The sequence below is a fragment of the Drosophila hydei genome, unplaced genomic scaffold (genome assembly GCF_003285905.1).
Source record: "Drosophila hydei strain 15085-1641.00,03,60 unplaced genomic scaffold, DhydRS2 tig00000001-arrow-pilon, whole genome shotgun sequence".
NCBI classification, from domain to species: domain Eukaryota; kingdom Metazoa; phylum Arthropoda; class Insecta; order Diptera; family Drosophilidae; genus Drosophila; species Drosophila hydei.
The window spans coordinates 9,386,555-9,401,982 of NW_022045643.1; the positions used below are offsets into that span (position 1 = coordinate 9,386,555).

Here is a 15,428-nt window from a genome sequence, read left to right on the forward strand (position 1 = left end):
CCAACAGTTGGCTGGTTATGCTTAACAGCTGACTTGGGGAATATTCTTAAAAATACCAAAAACGTACAGTAGTTTTTTAACAGCTGTGTCAGCATGTCAGCTGATAAGTGATAATGTAGCCAGACTGTCAGAAACGCATCAGCCCAGTAGATATACATAAATAAATTATCAGTGGATGAAATTTTGTAATTAATAGTTAGCCTGCAGTAGTTCGCGGGCACTTTACGCTTCCAGTCTTAATACCATCTCTTCAACTGATACAATAAATCGAGTAGAATGTATAAACAAACGTGCACCAACATACTAAGCCTTTCACCTGTAGAGGTCAAAAAATGGCTTAACAGTTTCGATTCCGTTATAACCGATTGCGATGGTAAGTGTGTAAAGTTATGAATGAAGGATTCTGGGCCAATATGAATTGCGTAACCTGCCACATACTCTTGGCAGCCTACTTCCTAAAGAGAGTCATTCACGTCACTTTTCGTTCTTGTTGTTTGTCTAAAATTGACATACAAGCGAATTATGTATTTGTTTGTGTGTGTGCTTGTGGGGCCGCGCAAAATTCAATGTCAAATTACAATGTCAGTAGGGTGCGGCCAGCCCGACTTTTTAGAGCCGTTGTAATGGACAAGAAAGCAGTTTTTAAAAAACATCTTAGATGAAATTGAAATTTCAATTTTAAATGATTATATAAATTAATTTCAATTATACAGGTGTTCTGTGGGTGTACGGGAATCTGATATCCGGCTCATCGGATACCATAAACTATCTAAAAAAAATGGGAAAGAGCATTTATTTTTGCACAAATAATTCGACGAAAACACGCAAAGAGCTGCTTGTGAAGGGTATAGAACTGGGCTTTAATATTACCGAAGACGGCATCATATCGACAGCCCATGCAACAGCTGCTTATCTGAAGAATCGCAATTTTAACAAGCGCGTCTATGTCATTGGTTCCGAGGGAATTGGAAAGGAGTTGGACGCCGTTGGTATAGAGCATTCAGGCATTGGACCGGATGTTATGCAGGGCACACTGAGCACATTCATGTCGCAGCACTTAACTCTAGAGTCGAATATTGGCGCAGTTGTCGTCGGCTTTGATGAGCATTTCAGCTTTCCCAAAATGACAAAAGCAGCGTCCTACTTAAGCGATCCGAACTGCTTGTTTATTGCAACCAATACGGATGAACGTTTCCCTATGCCTGAAATGGTTGTTCCGGGCAGTGGCAGCTTTGTGAATGCAATTCGCACGTGTGCGGAGAGGAAACCCACTGTCATTGGAAAGCCTAATCCGGCCATTTGTCAGACATTGATTAAGCAGAACAAAATCAAACCAGCACGCACTTTAATGATTGGTGATCGCGCCAATACGGATATTCTCTTGGGCTACAATTGTGGATTTCAGACACTTCTAGTCGGATCGGGAATTCATAATATGACAGACGTGGATCAATGGAAGAATAGCAAAGACCCCGAGGACAAAAAACTGATACCCGATGTGTATCTACCAAAACTGGGAGATCTATTGCCCTTGATTCTGAACTCAATGACACATGGAAGTTATTAATTTGTATATATTCTTAAATACTTTATTTAGTTTATGTTTTGCGCTCAGGGACGCTATCAAACTTAATTACGATAGACAGAAATTTATTTAGAAAAAAGAATACAGTGGTGTATAGTAAAATTTACAATAAAATAAAAATGTTTTTCAATTTTTGCTATTGTGAAAATGCCGATCGATCAAAACAATTTGTAGCGCAGTCATTCGTGTGAGTGTAGTATCACAATATTAAAAATCACGATGATTTGCTCACTTGGCGCTCAGTTAAGAGAGAAACTTTCCAAAGCGGGCAACAGTGTCAACCTGTCCGCGACTATAGAATGTTCAAAGCAAGCGCAATTAATTTGCTAGATCTTCAACCTGAGCAGGTAAACAGCTGGTTGGAAGGCTTTGATACAATTATCAGTGATTGCGATGGTAAGTGTTTAAGTATGAAAGTATATGTAGGGGAGAGAGTGTGAAAAGAAGAGAGATCTCAGACTTACAGCGCTGCCACCTGACTTTTGAAAACTCGTATATCGATATTTGTTTTTAAATATCGATGACGTTGAGCACATATTAGATCTGTGTTGCTAGAGAGGCTGAAGTATTGAGAGAGATCCTCAAAGATTATTTTTTTATAAATATCATTACTTTGAACATCATTTATTTTTTTCGTAAATATTTTGACTATTACAAATTAAAATCAGGTACGCTGTGGCATGATGAGAGGGGCATTGAAGGTGCCGCTGACGTACTGAACGCCCTGCAAACCCGCGCCGGCAAACGCGTCTATTTAATAACAAATAATGGTCTAAAAACGAGCCATGAAATTTGGCAGCGCGCCCAACGTCTGGGCTTCCAGTTGCCGAATGAGTCGCACATCATCTCACCCACGCAAACAATTGTCGACTATCTGAAGCAGCACATGCCAAGCGACCAGCGGGTTTATGTGGTTGGCAATGCGGCTATTGAGCGAGCCCTAAATGAAGCGGGCTTTAAAAGTTTTGGTGCTGGTGAACCAGACCCATTGCAGCCCAATGACAAGTGGCAGGAGTTCGTAAATCGCGAGTTGAAGCAGCCGGCAGCGACTGCCAATGTGGGCGCCGTCATTGTTGGCTGGGACGAGCATTTCAGCTACTGTAAAATGGCCCGCGCCTGTCACATACTGTGCAGCAACAAAGGCTCCATCTTTCTCGTCACCAACAACGACGCGGTGCATAAGTATCCGTCTGTTCATATACCCGGGACAGGCGCCTTTGTAGCTGCAATTGAGACCTGTTCGGAGCGGAAGGCATTGGAAATGGGTAAACCAAATCCTTTGGTGCTAAAGCCGCTGCTCAATGCAGCTGCTTTGCAGCCCGAGCGTACGCTCATGATTGGCGATTGGTAAGCTGGAGAGCATCTAATCCCTACTTAATGTCGCTAATGCGTCATTGTTTTCCTTTGTAGCTGCAAAATCGATGTCACCTTTGCCAGAAACTGCAATCTGCAATCGCTTTTAGTGGGCACCGGCAGCTATCAATTGGAAACTTTGCATGGTAATCCCACACTGCCCATGCCAGATGTTTATCTACCCCAATTGGGCAATCTATTGCCTTATATTTGACACTTTTATGCATTGTCAATAAAGTGTAACGAAAAATGCTAATCAATATCGGATAAGATAGCTTAATCTTTATCAAAAAATATCTTATCTCTGATACAAGTTTTATCCGTTCATCCATAGTCGAGTTGGTTTGTAATTGAAATGCATTTGACTTTGTTATTTACATAATATTTTCTGTTACATTTAATCAAAATAAACATATATATATTTATATATATATATATAGATAATAGTTGTTATTTATTATGCTATAGTAATGTGCATTAATATTAGTAATAGTTTATGCTTTTAATTTTGATTTTAATAGTAACCAAATGTTACATACTTTTGTACTCGTTCATGAAGCGTAAACGAGTATATTGATTTTGTGTAGTGTTTGAGACTTGAGTCTGGAATTTTCGAAATTTGACATTTGGAATTGAATTGTATCTCTTAATTTTAAAGCAAGGAACCCAAAATTGGTCTACAGATCGATAAAAAATTATGTATTCACTCACTCGAGGTGCGTATCAAATCGGAAATGATTAAATTAATATAAATTGTATTGTTTTCTGAGACTCATTAGGGAAGCTAAAGACTTGAAATCGAGCTATATAGTAAATTGTAGAAACCAGTATTTTCTACAATCTCAATTTGTTGATCGATAAAACACGATATACCTTCATACAGCCCGTTTTTGAGGCTTGCCAAATAGGAAATAAACAAGATCTTCCACTCTTGTACAGTTAGAGAAAGTTTTACCGTTAGATTGCCGTTGATAAATCCATAAACGATAAGGTGAATGGGTCATCGCATAATATAGACTTATAATTAAATTTAGCAAACGAGTATCATGCAGTCGGTTGCATCCGACTAAGATTTTCGATTTGTTTTGGATAGTTTTTTCTTTTACATATTTAGAGAGCAACAGCAAATTCTTAACTACAAAAGCTCTTTTGGCAAATCTCAGCTAAGTAATGCTACACTCATAAATACATATATATATATATAAACATATACATATACATAAACATATTTATGTTACTTTATATTTATAGAAATTATTATAAATAGCCATTATATTTGTTTTCTAACTAAGCATTTAAAAGCTCAAAGAATTGGCAACTTATAGGCTAACTGTACAAATTATATTAACATTCCAGATATACATACATATAACATATGCATTAATACAGATTTCTATATAGCATATGTCAATGTATATATGTACAATTTGTAGTCCTGTGATATGTAAGTTTTTCTTTTAAATATTTAGCAATTTAGCGCGAAAAGAAATCGTGGAAAGCGTTCGTAGTAGTTGTTAGCAAATCAGGCTAAGAGCAAATAACTGAAGCCGAAATTCATATTTTTCATATATCCTTTATACCATATTGTAACACCTTGCCATTGCCGCTGCTCTTCCTCTGTGGAACGCTGATTTCTTTTGAGGACTGTGTCTAAATTGCTAAAAGGTAACATCAGGTGCTCGCCTGCGTGTTGGCCAATATGCGTGAGCTGCGCGACAGGTAGCCATACCAGTAGAACACATTGATCAGAAAGAACAGCAGTGGGAATACGATCCTCGAGGCACGATCTATTTTCGACACCGAATTGTATTGTGGCGTGCGTTTGCCCTTGCGTCTCGCCTCCAGCTCTTCGCGTCTGTAGAAGGACATGCGTCGGCGTCCCACAGGTGGCGGCGAGCTTTGGGCAGCGGCTGCTGCTGCGGCCGCCGCTGCTGCAGCTGCTGAAGTGCAGGGCGCCTCATCGGCTCGTAGCTGAGTCTGTTCATCATCCTCCTCCTCCTCATCGGAGCAGGTGGCTTTGCGAGGTTGACGTCGCTGTCGCCGGCAGCTTAGCCAGTCCAAGCAGCGCCAGAAACTGAAGCGCCTCAGTCCATGGCGGCGATTGCGCGTGGTGCGTCTGGAGTGCAGCATGCCTAAGCGATTGCCGCCAGATGTTGGCATGCTTATGGCGCACATGGACAGCGGTATGACCTCATAGATCTTGGACTCGCTGCTGCCACGAAAATCCGACTGGCCACTGGCGTCCACATCCGTTTCAGACTCGGCCGAATCCGAGTCGAGCTCCTCGATAATGAAGTAACACTCGCCCGAGCCATATTTGGTAAAGTAATGCACCACTGCGAACTGCAGTATGGTAGCAAAGATGAATCCAAATGAGAGGAAGACAAAGAAATCCAAAGCGGTGGGATACGACACCTTGGGCAGATCCGTGCGCGCCTCTAGACCCAGAAAAGTCATCGTCAACACCGTGGTAATGCCCAGCGAAACGCGATCCGCAGTTGCCTCGCGATTCAGCCAAAAGGATACCCAGCTGAGCACCACGAGCAGGCAGCACGGTCCATAGACCTGAATCAGAAAGTTGCCCATGTGGCGCTGCAGATGGAAATTAACCATCAACATGGAGTACTCCGCTGTGGAGAAAGATGCAGGGATTAGCAGCTGCAGGCCACGTCGCTAAACTGACAACTTACATGGATGATGTGTTTCCAGGCTGATGCTCCCGGCCAGATTCGTGACGAGACCGCCGCCACCGGCAATGCCGCGACCCGAGCCAAACGCGCCTTTGTCTAGCTTTAAGCCAGTGCCACGGACATGTTGATTTTTGGCACCCGGCCCAGCGAAAGTTGTCAGCACTTTGTTGTTGTTGCTGCTGTTGGGTGGCTGTTTGGTTGACAGCGTGTCCTTGTTATTGTAGTTCTGCGGCATCGGTGCCGCTGCCTTGTAAACAATGTCCGTCAAATTACCCGCCGGACAATCGACCAAATCGAACTGTGACAATTTCATGTCCTCCGCAATGGCAACTGCCGGACGCTCTTTGTTCCAGCGATAAATGACATCCGACGTAGTATAGCCAACTGTGCTCCAGCAGATTATGTGGGTGGAATGTTTGCAAAGTGCAATATGTGAAAATATGATTTGTTTTATATTTTTTGATTTCACATTTTGGCAATTAAAAATAACAACCCAATAGAGATGCAAGCATTTAGGGGGACCAACTACAGTGGCCATTAAGGCTGTGACTGCTTGGAGATTCATAAACAATTTTCTAGCTCTTAAGCATTGATTGCCTTTATATTTAATTATTATATATTTTTTTAGAACTTTACCCAACTTAATTTGTAAATAGAGAGCTTTTAAAAATGGTATTTCAGCAAGATTCACGCTATCGCATAGTCGGTTACTTCGGACTTGATTACTTCTTCTCTTCAAGTGTCTATATTCGACGAGAAATTACTGAAATTTTTATGTTTTTTAACATATCAAACAACTTATATGATAAGAATAGTATATAAAACAGTTAATAAATGGAAACTGACACCTAAAATAAATTTAGATTGTAAAAGTAATCACTAAACTATGATATGCTTAATTAAAAAAATATTATATGTGGAATTTCATGAACTAACTGAAACATGTTTTTGGTCTTTTGCAATTTTTTAATAAATATTAAAACTTTATTTAAATGTGAAATTGCATATTTTTCTTTCACTGAATAGAAATGAATGAATGCAAACTCTCAAAATGTTTCAAATATACGAAAAGTCTATAAAACATTTATTTGGTTTCGAAAAAAGACCTCTGGACCTCTTGGCAAGACTTCAGCTCGAGTATTCTTTGGGCGATTTAAGAAAAATATAATTTTTTATTCGTAAGAAGGACAATGGATCGATAATCAAAAACATCATTCTTCAAAGTAGAATGTTATACTAAGTAATTTTTCTATTAATCGATCAACTTCTATGCATAAAAATTATAACAATTTATAGTAAGTGGTTTGCCCTTTAAGCTATTGAAAAGATTAGCAGTTAAAAAATAACCAAGAACCATTATTATTTTCTAAACAGTTAAGTCAGAGATACTTGTATTTCCTAAATATTATTTACATTTTCGCTAATAGAACGATTCCATTCAACAGTAACATATTCAAAATTTACATTTATAGAAATCTCTCGTTGTATTCAAGACACAAACACAGTTTCTACATCTAGAGTAGCTAAGCCGCTTACTAAAATAATAATTCATTAAAAAAGTAAGTCAATAGAGGCAGCAACTGATCACAGTGACTAGTTAAATCACAGTGCTTCATAGTTTCCTCAGCGCTATTCATTCAACCAATTTCCACGACCAGGCCCCCATCCCACACTTTGCCATCAACACACGTGCCAGATATTTTATTTGTTGTTGTTGTCGCCTAGCTGCACAAATTGCCAAACATTGGGACATGTGTGGATGCGGATTGGTTTACCTTATTCCCATATAGATACATATATATATATATATATATATATATATTTTTTTTTTTTGTTAGATACTTTGCGCCATTCCGCTGACTTCGGCAATATTTTCAGTGACTCGACATCGCATCAAATGGGAAATTGTCAACATTAGGTGGCAGGCAATAACAGCAAGCAGAGCGGCAGAGGGCTTGGGGCTATAATTGAATCCTCGACTGCATGCAACATTATTCGCAACAAATCGGAAGCAATAATATCAACTGTAGTAGCAGGTGTCTGTTAATTTAGCCGTGCGATAAGCGCAGAAGGCTGTTAACAGCCTGCATAAATTCTGGCCAAATAGTAGATCTTTAAATGAACGCAGGAGCTGCGTGAACCTTTTAGCTGCGCGCTACAAAATATTTTGCTAGATTTTCAATTTTGCATGTGTAACAAATAAAAAAAAAGATGAAAAAGAAGAGAATTGTGTGAAGAAAATACATCAACGTCAACGGAGTTTTCGTTTTTTGGCTTGGCAGGAATAATTGAAATGTCACCTGCATATATTCAGAGGTGTAATAACAAAAGCAGGGTGAATACACATAGCTTATATCTTATGGAAACTAAATAATGCAATGCAAGTTAGCTTATATTTTACAGATGAATAAGGATATTTTAGAAAAGATATATAAGGATAGGCAAATTAAGCAGCTTGGGGAAGTCAGGACAAGAAGAGCTTGGCTAGGACTGAACTCAGATTAATATACTAGCTGTTTGATATGTTCATGCTTACATTGATAGATAACTGATTTATGTAAATGATTCTGTTAAATAGCAAGAGCTGCCTGCAGTAGAAAGACACACAAATGCGAGCCGAATGCTTGAACGTTTTTCTAATAGTTTTTTAGAATGCAGATATAACTAGCATAAAATTAATTTCGATTTTTCTACTATTTGTTACTATGGTAGTAATAGTAAAACATAGGATATTCTAAAAGCAAGTACTTCTAAATATTTTCATAATTTTCCTTTTTTTCAAACAAAGCCCAATCCGACCTAGCGTCCTTCTCAGACTCAAAAGCCCTTTTACTTAACCATTTTTGCCCACAATCACATTCAATGTCATGCCATTCAGTCTATAATCCATGCCTGAGTCCTTCACACACACACACACACACACACACACACATAAGCACACACACTTATGCGTTATTGTCCTTCCAACAAGTGGTTGCCACGGACATGCCATTTATAGGGCTGTCAAAAGGCGCATCAAAGCGCTATAAGCATCAATTATGCATAATTATGCCAGCGCACAGCCATGTGCCTAACCCCTCCTGCAGCTCCTTTCAGTTAGCATATAAGCCCAGCTAACCACTGTTTAGTGTTTTTTTTTTCCATAGTTTTCCACTTACATGAGCCAAACTTGAGCGGACATTTCTGTATGTCCATGGGAAAATCCGCGAGATTCATGGGACAGCCCGCTTTAATAGTCAGACGGCTGGAGTAGAGTACACGACCGTTCTGATAGATGCGCACAAACTTGTTGGGAGTGGTTATCGTGTGCAAATAGCTCTGCTTGCCATTGTAAAAATACGTATCCGGCTTCCAAATGCGCGCCAACATTGACACTGACAGCGCCAACGTGTCCTGGGCACCCTCGAAGGCGAGTCGTTTATCCACCCAGGATTGTCGAAAGTAACAGTCCATCGAGTAGGTCTGCAAAGGACATAGTCAACGGAATAATAGCTGAAATGCAGTCTTTTATTGAATGTGGCGAACAGCCAGAAGGTGTTCAACCCATTCGTCATTTGTTCGCAGACTTTTGCTTGACTCTTGTCTGGCTGTGTGCACAGAACTCTGTTGTATGTGCGCATTATACTTATATAAATACTAAAGACTTGTAGTCTTATAGCTTACCATATCCACTTCTGATATTGGACCCATGCTACGCACCATTATGTCCACTTCAATGGTAGCCGGTGGACCTTCAAAGAAAAGAAAACGAAGTTTAAGTTGGTGTAAAGGTAAGCAATATAACCAGAATTTATTAAAGAGAAATCAGATTATATTTTTCCGAAAGATTATGCTACTGAAGCTGAAAATAGATTTAGACAGATTTTATTTATTATTATATTTTATTTTATTTTTTATTATATTATATTATTTATAATGCTATTATCTAGTACCTTTGAGGAAATTTGATTGTGTTTACTGAAAGTAATACCCCTTCCCTCCAGATTGCATAAACTGCTTGAAACACGCTCTTTACCAATCGCTCTCATTAATACCTTTATTGCGAGCAGTCTCTTTGAGCAAGGATATATATCGGTGACTAATAAAGATTACAATTCAGCACATTATAAAACTACGTATAAGTATACTGATTCTGATTTATGTTTATTAAATTTTGTTAAATCATTTGAATTATATAGTCATAAATAATCATGTTTATGCAACAGAATTAATTAATAATAAAGAGCAGCAATTAAAATATGAGTTGGAAGAGCAGGAATGTCGGTCTCCCTGTTGCGCAGACTGAGGTTTCTGCGTGTTTACTTATTAAATAAAGGCACTGATAAATTGAAACTCAATGCGATATTTATGAATACTTAATAAGAGAAAGAAAATCGCAAGTTGCTTTCGTATCCAAGGAGTGTAGCTTAAACAAATTTCATAAGATTTTCTAGAAAAATCAATGTAATATATTTATTATAATACTATCTTAAAGTACAGTATACGCCTACAAAAACATTATAATACTAATGAAAATATTTTCTTCTAATTAAAAATTTTTATTTTGCTTTTATAAGCATGGCAAGCATTTCATAAATCCTAATTTATAATTGTGTATTAATTTTATGCCAATTTTTTTAATAAAATAAAAGAGTATTCTTAACATATAAACATTTTCAATTTTTATGCTCAATTAATATTGTTTTAATATAAATATAAAAAATAATATACAATAGGATTCTGAGAATTTCGAATATATACAAAAAATATATATACAGATTTCACTATATATTTTAGTTAGCCGCAGCAGTTTCTTTTTATGGTATTTCTAACATATTCCCTATAAATATATGCGACATAATTCCTCCATATGAATAATTCATAGAAGAGCCTTTCGCTTGAAACGGAATTTAAATGTTGCCGCTTTGAACAATGACACTTAAGCCGCTTGGCAGACAGTCTCATTGCCATTGCCTGCTCCGCGACTATCCTTTGTAGCCTCGTATCATCTATCAGCCTTTCCATGTTCATGTATTTTGCGCTAATATGCAGTTTTTTTATCTCTTTTGTTTTTGTTTTTTTTTTTTTATTTTTGCCTATGCGAACAGTTTTTAATGACTTTGGCGTTGAGCTGGGTAAACACGCGTTATGCAGGATGCATGCCACGTATCCTTATATCCTGCATGCTCGTCGCGTTGCATCGTCGTCGCACTTAGCGGCCGAGCCCATTCTTAATGAAGTGTTCAAAACAATGTAATTTGGGCTTAAGTTGCGTAAACGCAAACTTTTGCTGCGTGAGTGGAGTGGAGGGACGTGAAGAGAGCTGACTGGGAATGCGCGTTAAGCTACATTGAGTGCCAGCCGCAAGGCTTTTAAATTTCGAAAATATTTAAATTTTTATGGTGCAGACCATTTGGAAAATTGAAAAAGCTTATCAATTTCGCGGAGCAGAGGGAGACTTCCAAGTACTAGCAAGCACACAAATAACGGCGCAGAAGCGCAATGAAATTGTATGTAAATATTTTGTCGATTTTGACACTAACTATTTGCCTAGGGAGCTGTCACATCGCAATCATCACCATCATCATCATCATCATCATCATCAGCATTATCATTATTATTGTCGCCTTGAGCTGTGTATGCCGTATGTCTCCTGGCAGCGATTTCCGCTTCATTAAACGCTTCCGTTCAAGGGGCAAATCTGTTGGCGTACTTGTATGCTGATTACAGGAAGCAGGCAAAAGGGTAAACAGCCCAAAGGTATAAACAAAACTCTAACCACACAACCGGATATAAATGGTGGCCGGGAGCTGCTAGCAGCGCTGTCATTGGATGCTCAATTGGCATTTTGCATTTATTTCTAAAATTTTACAAATAAATATTTAGCTAAATGGGAAATGCTGAACTGTCAATAGAATCTATTCTAACTGCTAACGAGCAGACGTAAGAGTAATTCACAAAATCACTGACAACAATTGTAATATATTTCAGTTTGAAATGATTTTTAATATGCAAAATACTAAAGATCAGATCTGAGCTAATCTCGTTATGGGCATTTGTAGTTAAAATTAAATGAAATGAAAGCCTTATTTCTAGTTAACATTATTAAACAATATTACAGAAAAATTAAATCAAAATGTCTAGCATTCTCGGCTTAGACCTAAATGGCTCTTTCAGTCAATTAAGATTAGAACTTAAACTAGAACTGAAATGTTCTACCAATAAAATGGAGTCAGGGTAACACTGTAATCTGTAATCAGCTTCTCGACTTCTAGTTGTATTAGTAAAAATAAAGAACTTAAATAATTGTTTAAAGGTCTGTCTGTGGTTCACATTAAAATCTAAAACTTTTAGATATAATATAAATATATGTGAATATTTTATTCTATTACATCTATTATAACATCCATTCACTTCATGAATTAGTATTTTGGTTTTGTGCAATGTCCGCATTGCTGTCCGTCTGTTCATTTGAAAATAAGCTGCACCCATGGGAGCATGGGTAGCACTGTATCTTCCAAAGTTTTGAAAATGAAGCTCCAAAATTAAGTGCAGACTGCATGCAAAATATGCAACTCTGTTCAGAACGTGAATAAGTATAATGCAGTCGGTATAGCCCGCCTGGAACATTCTAACTTGTTTTATATAAACTTCATCTTTTCAGCTTTTGCTTAACCTTTTATTTTACGTAACAATAAAGTCGTTTGACTATTGTATTACATGCTTAACTTTCTGTAACATGTGTTCCGGTTTTTCATAGTTTTTGCTTTGCATATTAAAAACATTTATAAGCAATTTCACTTTCTTCTTCCCTTCTTTTTTTTGGCCAACTTACCACCGAAATCCGGTCGAATGCTATTATCGTAGCCACGCAGCAAATTGTCCAACAACTCAGAGATGTTGGCATGATTATTGCTTTGGGTTAGCCAGGAGCGCGTCAAAGAGCCGGCACCAATCTCATCGAGGCGATGCGTTTCGCCGCGTCCCTTGATGCTGCCGGCCATGACCCCCAGTTGGCCCAGCATGGACAATTGCCAGGCATTTGTATAAATGCAGCACATTAGAGCACAGCAGCTAATCAAAAGTTTAAATATGCGCAAGTTTAAACGTTGTCCTTGCGCCAGCCAGGACGGACGACTGCTGCTGCCACAGTAGCCGCTGTCGTCGATGAGGTCAGCCGACGCATTGCCGGATGTTGTTTTTGTTGTTTTAGTTGTTTTTCTTGCTGCTGCTGTTGTTGTTGCTTTTCTTGCACACATATTGCAGAGATTTGTTATTGTTGTTGTTGTTGTTGCTGTTGTTGAGTCTATTGTTTAGACGGCTGATGGACAACTGTTCTGGCCTAATCTACACATCCGTTTGGCTAACATTTGTCGCTCCAACTGTGTCCAGCTACAGCTCCTGTTTATAGTTGTTGCTACTCTGGCTTCTCTGGCTGCTGCTGCTGCTGACAGTTCTCGTTTTCTAGTTTGTTTGCCAGCCGCTTTTGGTATTTATTTTCATTTATGCACCGGATGTTGCGCTCGACACTGCTTGCATTCTGAGCGTTTTTCTTAATTTCAGAATCGTCTATCCACTTCCTTGGCTCGCATTAGTTCCGTTTATCTTGCCCAGTATCTTGACTTTTGGTCTTTGTGTATTTTAGTTCGCTTTGGCGGCTTTTGCGATGAGTTTTATGATTTTAATTGTTTGCACTGGCTGACTGCCGCCTGCCGGCCGTCGACTGCTGTTGGCAGTTTGATTAACTGCCAGCAGTTTGATTGGTCCAATTAGCCAGGAGCATTGAGCTTTATGCTAAGCAATTAGTTAGCTCTTGCCAGCTAAGCTAATTTTATTTTATTGTCTTTTTAAATTGAATTTTTTTAATATTTATTCAACAACTTGTGACCGTTCGTACACTAGCCACACACGGCGTATGCGTTATATCGTTTTAAAGAACTAAGCAATTATTTAGCTTCTGACAACTTCATCTAAGATTATTTTATAATGTTTCCTCGAGCTTTTTTTACAGAGTAAACATATTTTGATTTATTTACACAAACAGCACACGGCGTATACGTAATATAGTCTTGGAAAGGAAAACATTTAGTTAGTATTGCTTGTTTAGCTTATTATATTGTCAACAACAAAAATATATAATAAAAAACTCTTGATTGCTTCACACCAGCAAAGTCCGGCGTATGCGTAATATTATTTAAAAAATCTAAGAAATTTGTTAGATCTTGACAGAATCAAATAGTTTCATTTTATTGTCTTTTGCTCAAATTATTTATATTAAATTTTTTGTTTACATTCATATATATAAAATCAACATTTTTTGATTGATTCACACAAGCAACACGCGGCGTAAACCGACACATTCAGGACTCGTGCGAAGATTAATGCTCACATGAAGCTCACGTTGTGCGCACATAATTTTAAAAAAAATGATTAAATAATTTTTTACACATGCCAAACCCTTAACCTTATTCACGATGAGTTATTAAATTGAACAAACACGCGCACAGTGCCCAGCCAAGCAGCCCAACCGAACGGCACCACAAGCCGTTAATGAAAAATCAAATGCCATTAAGCATAAAGGCAGGCCAGCCAGTCAGCTGGTCTGTCAGTGCATAAGGGGGCATGTCCTTAAATAAGTCCTCATACTTGGCCAGTGGCTTGGTAGGCGTCAAGGCGGACACCATCCATCCATCCATCTAATTATGTAAAATACAATGCGACCCATAAGTTGATTAAACGTCTCACCCACTAACCTAATTTGGTAAGTGTGCGTGTTTGAGGTGGCATCAGACATCAGACATCAGGCATCAGGTGGCGTTAACTATTTTGAATAGTGAGTGGAGGTTCCGTGCAACTACTTGCATTTTGCCTTGCCTTGCCTTCAAGTCGGCCATCTGATAGCATCTTACAGCGCTAGCTAGTGCATCTCATCTCAGCATCGAGGCCTCGTGTTCTCGTCAATGTTACTTGCCACTTGATTAGGCGCTGTGTGCGTGCTAATTGGGTATGCGACCAGCCTGAGACTCTGAGCTGCTTTAACTATGTTGCAAGGAAATATGCATTATGTTCGCTTGGTTTACCCAGCACTTGACGGATGTGAAAAATTTGTGAAAGTTCAAACGCTTTCAAGCAGCGCTTGATGTCTAATCCATTGGCTGAAACTTTTATTCATACTATTGATAGTGATATTGAAACTGCTATTCATAATATTGATGCCATTAATGCTTTATACTTCTAACGAAATTTGTGCTTTCTATAAAATATAATATAAATTGATGTGCTTCATATTTGACCGCTTAATGTACTTGATTGCTAAGTATCCAACTCATTTTAGTACTTCAAAATTAAAATCAAATTCTCGACTTATTTTAGCATAAGCTCCTTAAGAACTTCTTAGTGGATCTGCTTAGAGTTTGTTGTTCTTCTCTGAAAACTAAACTTTTTATTTCCACTATTCAAGCATGACTATGGAATAGCCTCTTTGGGATCTCTTTATCTTAAGTTAATGGAGAGCATTGTGTAATGTACGAGCAACATACAAAACGATATAGGCACATGAGCTGAGCACCGCATAGCAATCATTGCAATAGAGATAAGTTTTTCTTAGACGAAAATAAATATTTTTTATTTGATAGGACATTTCAAACGAATAGCATTTCAGGTATTCTAGCTATTAATACTCAAAATAGATTTTGTATGGAAATTATCAACTACTTCTTGTCTTTAACAAAAAGGTTACCAAACCAAATTAAATAAAAATTTTTATTATAATTCTCCACTGGCTTTCACAACAAAAAAAAAAACAACTTTAAGTCTAACAT

The 15,428-nt window shown here is 38.1% G+C and overlaps 3 protein-coding genes across 3 annotated transcripts; 2 read left to right on the forward strand and 1 right to left on the reverse strand.

The window, feature by feature from the left end:
* The first annotated feature begins 90 nt into the window (after nt 1-90).
* Nucleotides 91-1,657, forward strand: LOC111603313 (glycerol-3-phosphate phosphatase). Its single transcript, XM_023320834.2, has 2 exons — nt 91-373; nt 714-1,657. Exons 1-2 carry the CDS (start codon nt 277-279, stop codon nt 1,565-1,567), a joined length of 951 nt encoding a protein of 316 aa, XP_023176602.1. The 5' UTR covers nt 91-276; the 3' UTR covers nt 1,568-1,657.
* A 3-nt stretch (nt 1,658-1,660) lies between these two features.
* Nucleotides 1,661-3,167, forward strand: LOC111603314 (glycerol-3-phosphate phosphatase). The gene is made up of 3 exons (XM_023320835.2): nt 1,661-1,981; nt 2,254-2,932; nt 2,996-3,167. Exons 1-3 carry the CDS (start codon nt 1,885-1,887, stop codon nt 3,150-3,152), a joined length of 933 nt encoding a protein of 310 aa, XP_023176603.2. The 5' UTR covers nt 1,661-1,884; the 3' UTR covers nt 3,153-3,167.
* Nucleotides 3,168-4,464: 1,297 nt separating this feature from the next.
* On the reverse strand, nt 4,465-14,303 carry LOC111603323 (gamma-aminobutyric acid receptor alpha-like). The gene is made up of 6 exons (XM_023320844.2): nt 14,254-14,303; nt 12,443-12,765; nt 9,292-9,359; nt 8,787-9,090; nt 5,629-6,012; nt 4,465-5,568 (listed from the first exon to the last, which is right to left on the reverse strand). Exons 1-6 carry the CDS (start codon nt 14,301-14,303, stop codon nt 4,610-4,612), a joined length of 2,088 nt encoding a protein of 695 aa, XP_023176612.2. The 3' UTR covers nt 4,465-4,609.
* Between the last annotated feature and the right edge of the window lie 1,125 nt (nt 14,304-15,428).